Source organism: Chrysemys picta, unplaced genomic scaffold (assembly GCF_011386835.1).
Source record: "Chrysemys picta bellii isolate R12L10 unplaced genomic scaffold, ASM1138683v2 scaf948, whole genome shotgun sequence".
Taxonomy (NCBI): Eukaryota; Metazoa; Chordata; order Testudines; family Emydidae; genus Chrysemys; species Chrysemys picta.
The window spans coordinates 1-12010 of record NW_027053655.1 but is presented as its reverse complement, the minus strand read 5'-3'; the positions used below and the strand labels follow the sequence as shown (position 1 = coordinate 12010).

The 12010-nt window shown below is 55.9% G+C and overlaps 1 protein-coding gene across 1 annotated transcript; it reads left to right on the top strand.

The window, feature by feature from the left end:
* Positions 1 to 1357: 1357 nt before the first annotated feature.
* On the top strand, positions 1358 to 12004 carry LOC101953124 (adhesion G protein-coupled receptor E3-like; the record flags this gene model as incomplete). The annotated part of the gene is made up of 12 exons (XM_065579852.1): positions 1358 to 1686; positions 2749 to 2880; positions 4065 to 4132; positions 5815 to 5919; positions 6637 to 6814; positions 7334 to 7453; positions 8159 to 8358; positions 9019 to 9189; positions 9357 to 9551; positions 10095 to 10330; positions 11075 to 11141; positions 11913 to 12004. Coding segments are annotated over exons 1-12 (1592 nt in total), but the record flags the coding sequence as incomplete, so codon positions are not given.
* Positions 12005 to 12010: the final 6 nt, after the last annotated feature.

Sequence of the window (12010 nt, the reverse complement as noted above, 5' to 3'; positions counted from 1 at the left end):
CACCCCCAGGCTTCCTTCAGACACCCTGGCTTCCAGCGGCATGGCGGGGGACACCTGGGCTGACCAGCTCTGCGTCGCTCCCCCAGGGCAGGGAGTTTGTCCAGGGCACAGACCAAGAGGTCTCTCTGGGCTCGCAGTGCAGTGAATTTGGAGACCCCTTTGCGCTGGTGAATCTGGCGCAGGCACCAATGCCAGTCCCCTGGCAGGGGATACCCACATGCGGGTGTCTCCACCGGGGGACGCTGGAAGCTGCCAGCTGCTAAATCGCTTTGTGCTGGTCCCTGTCTGTGCTCCCTGACCCCCCGAGTCAGCAAAGCACATGCTTGGCTCCAGCCCTGCCCAGCTACGCACTTAACTCGGCTCCAGTGGGTCTCAAGTGCATGGCTGAGCTCATGTCGACAATCCCAGGCACTAAAAAAAATCAGATTAGCTTAGAAAATCACGAGCTTTAGAAAGACCAATGAGCCAGGGGCAGAGTGTGGAGTGAATTGAATTGGAAAGGGGCAAATTCAAAGCAGACACAGGGAAATATTCCTCCACCCGGGGCAGCAGTAGCCTCTGGAACTCACTGCTACCGCGGCCTGGAGGCTGTGAATGTGTCGAGTTTTAAAGAGGGACTGGCTGTTTCTATGGGGAGCGACAATGCCTGGAGCTGTACTAGTTAATGGACAATAATTCTGGGAGGGAGGGAAAAGCTCCCACTTCAGGGCTTTAGCCGAACTCCGACTATTAGAGACCAGGAGGAGACCTTCATGGGGGCAGATTATCCCCCGGCTGCTGCTGCGGGACTCTTACACCTTCCTCTGTAGCACCCGTCGCAGACGGGACACCGGGGTAGATGGGCCTTGGGGCTGACCCAGGCTGGCAATGCCTGTGTGTTCCTCTGTGATTGGAACCTGAGGGGGATTTCTGCCAAGTCCCAGTGTCCCCATCCCTTGGGCAACTCAGCTTCACACATGGACTCATAAATCTCCCCAAATCTTGGGGCTTGGCCCATAGAGGCCACAGTGGCTGTTCTGGGGTCGGAAGGTCCCCTTCCCTCTGTTATGTTCACGGCACACACACACAGTTAGAAACAAAGCATCACATCCTCTCACTGGCGGGCTGCAGCTCAACACAGGGTTATTCTTAGAATCCGGAGCCTAGCACACGAGGACCCAGAACAGAGAGAGACAAAGCAGGCTGCTCCTGAAGGCCGATGGGCACAACTAACCCCACTTTGCTCTAGGCTGGGCTCTTTGGCAGATACACGGCTGAAAACCCCAGATCAAGGAAAAAGGAAAGCCCCTTGCAGATGTAAAGTTAGAGCTTGTGATGCTAACACAGTTTTCAATACACCATATTCTCGAGTAGCTGTTCCACGGCCAGAGCAATCTAGTGTGGCCTGAGCATAGCTGAGAATCCGCCCTGTGATTGTTAAGCGCTCAGGGGCCCGGTCGCCTGGGTCCGATCACCCAGCTCAGCACAGGTGGGTGATACAGGAGCGTCTCCCTGCCAGGACTGTACAGAACATCCCCTCTTGTGTTGCAGATATTGACGAGTGTCAGGGCCCGAACCCGGCAGACTGTGGACCCCACGCAAACTGCATCAATGTGCCTGGGAGTTACTCCTGCAGCTGCATCGATGGCTACGAGCCCAGCTCTGGGAAAGCCAATTTCATGCACGCGAGTGAGAACACCTGCCAGGGTGAGCTCTCCCCTGGCCCCATCTGCTGAGACACCGCCCCCCCTCGCACACAGAAATGCTCATTCCAGGTCTGGCGCTGCACCAGAGGTTGCTAGTGCCCCTGAGCCTGGGAAGGGGCCTCGTGTATGGTCCACATATAGCACAGTGCGCTCTGCCCCCTATGGCCCTGGGGAGCAGGGAATAGCCCCAGCGCAGGGCACCCCGGCCGCAACCCAATCTGCACCCTCCCTCAGGGCTGGGAGCAGAGCCTTTTCCAGCCCCACACTGACAGGGAGCTCCCTGGATGGGAGGGTGTTTCCCCAGGGGGCCATTATGCCCCCTTAGGCAGCCAGGGTGGCCTGATCGGAGAAGGGGCCGGGGCGTTCCAGGCCCTTGTTTTCGATGTTCAGCTGGTAGTTAGAGCTTGTATCAAGTCCTACCCGGCCGTTCCCATGGAAACCGCCCTTTACACCCCCGTTTGGGGGGCTCAGAGCACCGGGCCCGTCAAACTGGGAGAACTCAGGAGCCCATTCGTTCAAACGCTTCCCCTGGCAGAGACCCCGCCCAATCTGTGAGCCCCACGGGAACTGCATCAACATGCCAGGGAGTTACATGTGTAAATGCAGTGAGGGATTTGGGAAGAGTCAAAAGGATCCGTCTCAGATCTGCACAGGTACAACGGGAGTTGGAAACAGTCGTGGCAAAGGCATGATGTTTCTGGCTTTTCTGCAGTGTTGTTAATGTGTGGTGTTGCCTTAAAGCCCCACCTCCCAGAGTCACGTGATTCCGCTTTTGGCTAAAATCAAAATTAGGGCCTGGTCCACATGGCAGAGGGAAAACTGCCAAACATTACGCTGGGGTGACTGACAGCTCCCAAACCAGAGTCAAACAAAACAAAGCCAATTTTGTCACTTTTTTGCAGCCTGGCTCTTGGTTTGTGGCTTTTATTGATTGCTTGGCGTTGGCGATGCTATTAATGCACGGCCACTGAGCTTACCCAGGATCTCCATGGTCATTCACCCCCCCCGTGTGCCCCCACCCGTGCTGTGTGTGACACCCCCCTCCCCCGCTTTCCCCTCTCAGACATCGACGAATGCCGCAAGACCCCAGGTCTCTGCAGCCCCAAGCCCACGTGTATCAACACCTACGGAAGCTACTGGTGTGAGTGCCGGGCCGGCTACGTCCCCTCCACCAGGAACTCAGCCATGTGCGAAGGTGGGTCCTGCCGTGGGGGGCACGGAGGGGGCAGCTGGGGGGCTGGACAGGGTCTGCGGTTACACAGGCAGAGGTCTTGCCTGAGGGGGCAGCGAGATGGGAACTGGTCTGGGACGGTGAGACAGCCCCCCTTACCCCCATGGACGGGGTCCCTCTAGGTCTCAACCCTAGCCAGGGAGGGCTCAGCTTCAAGGCCCTGACCTCCCCACAGCCCAGCCTGTGTATCCACTGGGGTGTTACCGGTTGTCTCAGAGTCACAGCCACCAGCGTGCCCATGTCTGGCTCTGGGAGCAGAGCAGGGGTCACTCCAGGGCCAGGCCGGAATTACACTTATCTGCACCAGAGCCAGGCCGGGGAGTGGGTGAGCAGGGCTGCCAGGGGCCAGGTGTCTCTTCCCTAGGGTTGCCAACCCTCTTATCACACAAACCCAAACACCCTTTCCTGCCCCTTCTCCGAGGCCCCGCCGCACCCTCTCCCTCCATCGCTTGGTCTCTCCCACCCTCACTCACTTTCCCCAGGCTGAGGCAGGGGGTTGGGGTGTGAGAGAGGGTGCAGGCTATGGGCCGAGCCTGGGGAAGGTGGTTGGGGTGCGGGTGGGGGTGTGGGGTTCAGGCTCCGGAAGAGGGTTTGGGCTCTGGGAGGGGGCTCAGGGCTGGCATAGGGGTTTGGGTGCGGGGGGGTGCAGGGTGCTGGCTCAGGGGTGGGGCTCAAGCATGGGGTTGGGGTGCGGGAGGGGTGCGGGATACAGGCCCTGGAAGGGAGTTTGGGTGCCAGAGGGGGCTCAGGTGGCGTTTACCTCGGGTGGCTCCCAGCCGGCAGTGCAGCGGGGCTAAGGCACGTGTAAAGGTGGGTTCTCCCCAGCGGGCAGAGGTGTCTGTACCCAGCAGGTCTCTCTGCAGAATAGATGGAAACACGTCTAGAAGACTCGGAGACAGGAGCAGGAGGGACAGGTAAAGTGGAGTGTAAATGGAGGGGAGAGAGAGACAAAGTGAGACACGGAGGAAGGGAGGGAGTTTTGTAGCAGCCGCATGTTAAACTATTGGCAGCGTAGGACTGGCATGTGGACAGAGAGCAGCCATCAAGGTGGGGAAGAGAAGGGGATTTTCCCCCAGGCAGGAGTGAGTTGAGATGAAAATCTGATATGAAAGCTCTAACGTCTGCTCCTCTCTTCCCATCGCTCCAAGTCCCCAGCATTAACTCCAGCGCTGAGTTCGAGGGAATCAAAGAGACGTGGAGGAATTTCTCTCTGCAGGTACGTTCGAACCCATCATTCATTTGTTGGGGATTTTGCCCTGTGTTTTTTATCACCAATATGGAAATTCCCAGACAAAAACCTTTCCTGTTGGTATTACGGTGACCCCTGGGAACCCCATCCAAGATCAGGGCAATTCTGTGTTTGTTCCTTTCATCGCTGGGACTCGATCCTCCTCATCCTTCTAGTAGAGCAGAAGAATTACTTCTCGTGTCTTGCTTACAACGCTCCTGTTAATACAGGGGTTCTCAAACTGGGGGTTGGGACCCCTCAGGAGGTCATGAGGGGATTACATGGGGGGTCGCGAGCTGTCAGTCTCCACCCCAAACCCCACTTTGACTCCAGCATTTATAATGGTGTTAAATCTAAAAAAAAGTGTTTTTAATTTAGAAGGGGGTCGCACTCAGTGGCTTCCTATGTGAAAGGGGTCACCACTAGAAAAGTTGGAGAACTACTGTGCAAATACATCCCAGAATGAGGTTTGGTTTTTTGGCAACAGCATTACACTGTTGACTCGTATTGAGCTTGTGATCCATTATGACCCCCAGATCCCTTTCCGCAGTACTCCTTCCTAGGCAGTCATTTCCCAGTTTGTACGTGTGCAATTGATTGTTCCTTCCTAAGTCCTTATTGAACTTCATCCTATTTACTTCAGACCATTTCTCCAGTTTGTCCAGATCATTTTGAATTTTAATCCGATCCTCCAAAGCACTTGCAACCCCTCCCAGCTTGGTATGATCCGCAAACTTTATAAGTGTCCTCTCTATGCCATTATCTAAATCATTGATGACAATACTGAACAGAACCAGACCCAGCACTGATCCCTGTGGGATCCCACTCGATATCCCCTTCCAGCTTTACTGTGAACCACTGATAACTACTCTCTGCGAACGATTTTCCAACTAGTTATGCACGCACCTTAGAGTGGTTCCATATAGGTTGTATTTCCCTAGTTTGTTTATGAGGTCACCTGAGACAGTGTCAAAAGCCTCACTAACGTCAAGATATACCACATCTACCACTTCCCCCCCATCCACAAGGCTTGTTACCCTGCCAAAGAAAGCTATCAGGTTGATTTGACAGGATTTGTTCTTGACAAATCCATGCTGACTGTTACTTATCACCTTATTTTCATCTAGGTGTTTGAAAATTGATATCGAACCTTCTAAAACTTCTGTAGCTTTGCTAGTGACTGGTCCCCAGACTTACACGCCCATTGTCTTCCTGCAGGAGAGCATTGAATCTACAGACCATATACTCTGATTTCTTCTGCTGATTTTCATGCCGTTTCTTTCCAATATGCATCTCCATGTCTCTCTGCATCTTCCTTCACTTCCTCTTTCCTCTCCCCCATGAGCACTACGTCATCTGCAAAAGGCAGGTTCCAGGGGACTCCTCTCTGGCTGCTTTCTGTCAATGCACTCAACTACAATGTGAATAAAAAGGGGTTTAGTCCCAAGCCTTGATGTATTCCAGCTGTTACTAGAAACTGTTCCCTTTCTCCACATGAACCTCGTGCTGTGGCAACAGCACCATCGTACATATCCTGGACACGTCTGCTATAAAAGCTTTATTCACTCCTTGAGGGGTGTCAGGATCAGGCCCCTGCATAAAGCAAACACCAATGTCGGTCGCCCTTCAGCGCCTGCAGAACTCACCCTCTGCCCTGGGTCTCTCTGCAGGGAAAGTGGAGCGGCAGAAGCAGCAGTTTTAGCTCTTTCTTTAATTCGACCTTAGACATTTTGATGTCCACGTTCGGAGATGGGAATACGGAGTTATCACTGGAGGTGAGAGGCTCCATCTCTTAAATGTGCCCTGCAGACTAGTGCCCCTGTGTGTGCCCCAGACCCTGCGTGCTGCTGTGCTGGGTTAGGAGTCTCACTGGGTTGCGGGGGAGGGAGACATGTAGATACTCTTCAGACAAGATCTGTGCCCTCCTGCTGTGGGGAGTGGGGGTGCACCTCTAGTGGTGTTTGTCTGTGTCTGTGTGCACACGCCCTCTAGTGGTGTGAGTGCATGTTTGTGTTTGTCCACCCACATGCGCCCTCTAGTGTTCAGAACAGAGGTGCTATACTGCTAACAGTTAATAGGGATTCTCCTTCAGCTCATCTGTCAGTGACCTGAGTTTTTCAGGCAGCAGGATCTGGGCTCTATCCCTGCCCTGCCAGACATTTCTGAGCAGCTGCCGAATGCAGCATAGAGACAGCTTAGGCAGCCGTGGGCTTGTGACAATGTTGTTCCCTGGCATCTGTAATGGAGGGACAGGGGAGCGGGAGCGAAGAAGGAAGGACAAAGGATTCTAAGCCCCAGTTGGATTCAGGTCCCAGTGGGGCCCCGAGTCAGCCTCAGTGGACCCCCTTTGTAAAAGGCTCCCCCTCTGAGAGTACTGCAGCCCCCTGAACTGGGAGAGACTGTGATGCCTGATGCCCCCTGGGAACACACGGGACTTGGCACCTGAACCCCCAGACTCCTCGCTCCCAGGGCTTTTCCTTTCCTGTCCCCAGAACGTGACTCTCCATTTCAATGCCATCCTGAACAGCACCTCCCTCTGGGATGGCGGAGACAAGTGGGACGTGGGGTCAGCCGTGACGGTCCTGCTGCAGAGCGTGGAACTGGCCTCACTGGCCACTGCGCTCCGGTCTGCAGAGAGGACAACACAGAACATGACGACAGAGTCTATGGGTGAGGGGTGATCTGCTGGCTGCCGTGAGATACGGGGTTACACACTGTGCCCCAAATCCACTGGAAATTAGAGCCTATATACCATTGTGGATGTGAGCCTGTGTTCAGTACAGACACAGACCAGCACTGCCCCTGCACCAGGAAATATAACCCAGCCCCGCCAGTGCCCCCAGGAGCAACAGCAATGACCAAGAAGGGTTTAAATGTAATATTTGGTATTCCACTAGGGGCTGCCATGCTGAGCCAGTCACCTCCCCCCACTCTCACTACGCCCCCTGCTGGGGACGCAGCATCCCCAGGGAGACAGAGCCAGAATGGGGGGAGGGGATACGGGGTTGATCAATGGAACCAAGGGGGGGGGGCTCCAAACTTCCCCCTCCCACAGTGCGGAAGAGCCCTGAAGCCCCCCAGCTCCAAGTGGAGTGGGAGGGGGGTGGATCTGGCCCAGAATGGACAGATTCCCAGGGAAGGGGGTTCACAGCGAGGGGCTCTGTCATTCCTCACCCCCACCCCCTGCAGCTGTCGAGACGCGGCTCGTCACAGGGAACTGCAGCCGGGACAGTGAGGTCTTCACACTGAGAGCTTACGAGGAGACGATGGACGTGCACTGTGATACAGTCACCGGGGCAGCCACACGAGGTACCATCCTGGGGATGGAGACACCCAGGGCCCAAACCACTGCACAGACCAGTTCCTGGGCACTGAACCCCAGTCTGGGTTCCCCCGTTCCTCCCTCCCTCCCCATGGATCCCCAGGCCGGGCCCTGGCCTGTCTCTAGCCCTGGAGGGCTCCTTGCTGGCTGAGCCAGTGGTTCTCAGGCTGTGGGTCATGGAGCTGACACCTTCGTTCCTGCCTGTCCCACAGCTTGAGCCCCGAGCAGTGAGGAGTTGGGGGCAGAGGGGAGATGCTCATGAGAGGGTCTCTGGTATGAAGTGGGCGCAGAGAATGGAAAGGGCAGGGACGGCCTAGTCTAGCCAGACCCCCAAATGGAGATGTGGGGACCAGGGTAACGTGTACCCTCAGCTGCCATATTCAGGGCCCGGAATCCTCCAGCACCAGGGGAAGCTCATCCCTGGCCAGCTCCTCTCCTGGTCTCGCTGAGAAAATCTGTATCTTCATCTCTGCATCCTGCAGCTCGACGTTTCCAGCCGGACGCGTTCCTGGGGGCTCCGAGGGAGGAGGTAGCACAGTCCAGTGGTTAAACCTTAAGAGTTGTGGCCAGGATCCTGGGTTCCATTCCCAGATCTGCCACAGACTCACTGTGACCCCTGGGCACCCGGCCGGCTCCTTCTTTGCCATAGCGTCCCCAGCTCCCTAACGAGGGATCATCTCCTCTGCCAGCAGGTTTGGGGGCTGCTGTTTTTATTTCCTACTCCACCCTGGACTCCATCATCAGTGCGAGACGTCTCAGCGAGGGAAATCTACCGGCTGGTGGGAAGCTGGAGAAGAGTCATCTCAACTCCAGGGTGGTGAGTGGGGCCGTCGGAGACGGGAGACCCATTCACCTCTCCAGACCCGCAAACTTCACCCTGCGCCACAGACAGGTGCGTGAAGGAAAAGCCTCTCGCTTTGCTCCATATCTGGGGCTCCAGAGGGGCCTATAGAAGGCACCATCTCCTGCCGGGCATTTGGACCGTGCTGCCTTTCTGGCTATCGATGGTCCTGAGAAGAGGAGGCCTCCTTATTCCTGATGAGTTGGGGCTGTTTTCCTGGAGGAGGTTACTGGGGGTCACCTACGACACATGGCTATGCAAAGTGCTCAAGGGTAACAGCTCAGCCCAGCTCACCCCTGAGCCGGAATAACTGGAAAGCCGCTTTCTGTAGAGATTGGGGTTCAGGGAATCAGCATGAAACACTTTGATACGGTAATGAAGTGGTTAGGGTGCATATGTGTATGTGTGCACAGAGCACTGCCCTCTGCTGGATGCAGTCAGAACTGCTCAGCCATGTGCCACGTTCCTTATAGTGCTAACGGCTAGCAAGGGTTTATTTCGCTTGCACTCCAAAAGCAGGGCCTGTCCTTTTGGAGCAGTGGGTTCTCCGTTCTCTCTCTACAGTCACCGGGATGGCCCCAGTGGGCACTGGGGGCTGCGTGGGGAGAGCCGTGGAGCTGTAGGTGACCTCGGGTTTGCTATAGACATGTGATAACAGAAATGACGTTCCGTGGTCCCACGAGGATGAGGATGATTCTGTTGTATTTCCAGACCAAAAAAGAGGAGGAAGAGGCTCTCTGCGTCTACTGGAAAGTAGAGGCTGAGAAGGGCAGCTGGTCTCCGGACGGCTGCACCGCCGTGCACACGAACAGCACTCACACCAACTGCAGCTGTGACCATCTCTCCAGCTTCGCCGTCCTAATGGCTCCCACCACAGTGACGGTATCTCACCGTGAGACTCGATCACACGGCTGGACCCTGAGCTCCGCACTCAGCCTTGGGCAAAGCTCTCCCTGGAGTGACTGGAGGCTTTGCTGGGGAAAAGGCTGAGTCGGAACCCAGGGGGCTGGGCTGGGGTCACTGGTGATTGTCCCTTTGCTGTGTTACAGGAGAGTTACCCACTGACCATCATCACCTACATGGGACTGACCCTCTCCCTGCTGTGCCTCTTGCTCGCCATCCTCACCTTCCTCCTGTGCCGCTCCATCCGCAACGTCAGCACCTCCCTCCACCTGCAGCTCTGCCTCTGCCTCTTCCTGGCCGACCTGCTCTTCCTCACCCAGGTGACGCCCACCGGCAGTCAGGTACGTCCTGATTCTCCCCTGCTCTGTTCCTCCAGCAGGGCTGGGGTATGTGGTTTGAACCCCTTTGTGCTCCCTGGATTCTAGACTGTGCAGGGCACAGGGGGGATTCCCAGGGGCGGATTTTCCCACCCCATTAGGCCCCTTCACACTGGGCACATTGGGCTGAGTGTCCCCAACCCCTGGAGTTCAGCCAGTTCTATCCCTCTTACATATTCTCCCCGTGCCTCGATTTCTCTCCTATGTGACTTGCCAATGGTCACCCAGGGACTCTGTGGCAGGGCTGGGAACAGAACCTGCATTCCCTGAGCCCTGCTCCCCTGCTCTAACTACTAATCTCTGCTCCCTTCATGCATCAGCAATGTGCACCCGCAGGACCCTCCATAGACCAAGGAACCTGACGTCTCTGGGTCATGGAGCGCTATAACTGGAGAGCTCTGCTAACTATAATCCCAGTGTGACGACCCCCCCCACCCCGGCAGGTCTCCCCCATACTCAGCATTTCCCTCCCCACCGCAGTGTCCCTGGACTCTCTGTCTCCCCCAGGTGGCGTGTGCTGTCATTGCTGGCCTCCTACACTACCTCTTCCTGGCCTGCTTCTCCTGGATGTTCCTGGAGGGGCTGCACCTCTTCCTCACCGTCAGGAACCTGAAGGTCGTGAATTACACCAGCGCCAGCCGGTTCAAGAAGAGATTCATGTACCCGTTCGGCTACGGATTCCCAGCCCTGGTGGTGGCTATTTCTGCAGCGGTGAATCCTGACGGCTATGGAACTTCCAAACAGTAGGTGCAGCGCCCATCCCGAAGGGGAGCTGGGATGTGGCTTCCATGCGCTTGTCCGGCTCACCCCAGGTCTGACTTGAACCTAGATTTCCCTGCTCACCCTGCCTGGGAGCTGAATGTCCCCCTGGGACCCTTCCCATCCCCAGGGACACTAAGCTGCCCTGAGTGCTGCAGTTGAGTTGCCCACTTGTCAGACATCTGCACTCCTCACCCCACTGATGATGTGGAGAACAAGCCAGAAAGATCCCAGCTGGACTCCCAGCTCCCAGGCTGGGTTTGTGCGGCTGGTGGGTAGGAAACAAATGCACCTTCTTCCCGTGTGCAGATCCCTGAGGATCCCCTCTCTGAAGTGAGGGACTCACTAAAACAGGGCGTGGCGTGTTCTAGACACCCCAGGCCAGATCCTCAGCTGGTGTAAATCAGGGCAGCTCCACTTCCTTCCGTGCAGCGAGGCCAATGTCCATCCGCTGCATGTCTGGCCCTCCAGCAATACTGCGCCCATCCACCAGAACGGGTCATTTGAGGAGGTGGAAGAGGAAGTGGGGGCTGAAAGCAGGAGATGCTGAGGTACATGGGGAGGGCCATTAGCCTACTACTCGCAAGAGAGTCGGCCATGTCCCAGGCAGGCTGAGATCCATCTCGCTTTTGAGAGCCAGATGCCCCGTGACACCCCCTCTCTGCCCCGGGGCTGAAAAAGGGCAGTAATCCCATTAACGTCACCTTCTTCTTCCTCCCTCCCGCTAGCTGCTGGCTCAGCCTGGACAGAGGCTTTCGTTGGAGCTTCCTGGGTCCAGTCTGTGCCATAATCCTGGTGGGTACCTCCCAGAACCACAGGGCCCCATTCTCCTCTCACCTCTGCCACCCCATTGATTTCAGTGAAGCAGGGAGGAGAACGTGGCCCATAAAACACAAGGAAAGACCCAGTTAGGTCCCACCTGGCTCATCTGTTGTGGTCAGTCCCGGGATTAGTCCCTGTGCTGTATCCCCAGGCCTACAGCCTTTACTCGGGCACGACTCCCATGGAAGTCAGTAGGAGTTTTCCCAAGTGAAGACAACAAGAGTGTGGTCTTGTCTAGTTAATGACCCAGTGAACGAGGAAGGGAGGGGACTATAATCTGCAGTGGTTTTTGTAGTGGCAGAAACAAATGTCCCTATGTATTCCTCCCTACTCCCTGGGGAAGTTGGGGAGGGGGGATTTGTTACAGCCTGAAAGTGGATAGAAGTATTCTAGAGGCAGGATCTGGAATCTCTGAACTAAATCCCCTACTCTCAGTTACCAGTGGAAACCCAAAATAACTACTGACTCCACTGGAGAGGCTCCATATTTAACTCGGAGCAGCATCTGACCTCTGTGATCCCATTGATCCATCTCAGCCCTGGCTGTGCTGTCAGCTCCATGCATGGGGAGGGACCAAGAGCTACCAGGGGATATTACAGGAGAGGGGATGATTCCCACCAGAAATGAGCAGTCCCCGGTTCTGCAGTTTTCGGCTCGTTCCCCTGGGATCGTTCTCTGCCTCTGCTGGAGTCACCGGCCCCGGATGGGATGTTTTAGAGGAAATATTTCCCGCTGTTCCAACAGATAAATATAACGTTCTTTGCCCTGACCCTGTGGATCCTGAGAAACAGTCTCTCCTCCCTCAATGCAGATGTGTCCACCCTCAGAGACCACAGGTGAGA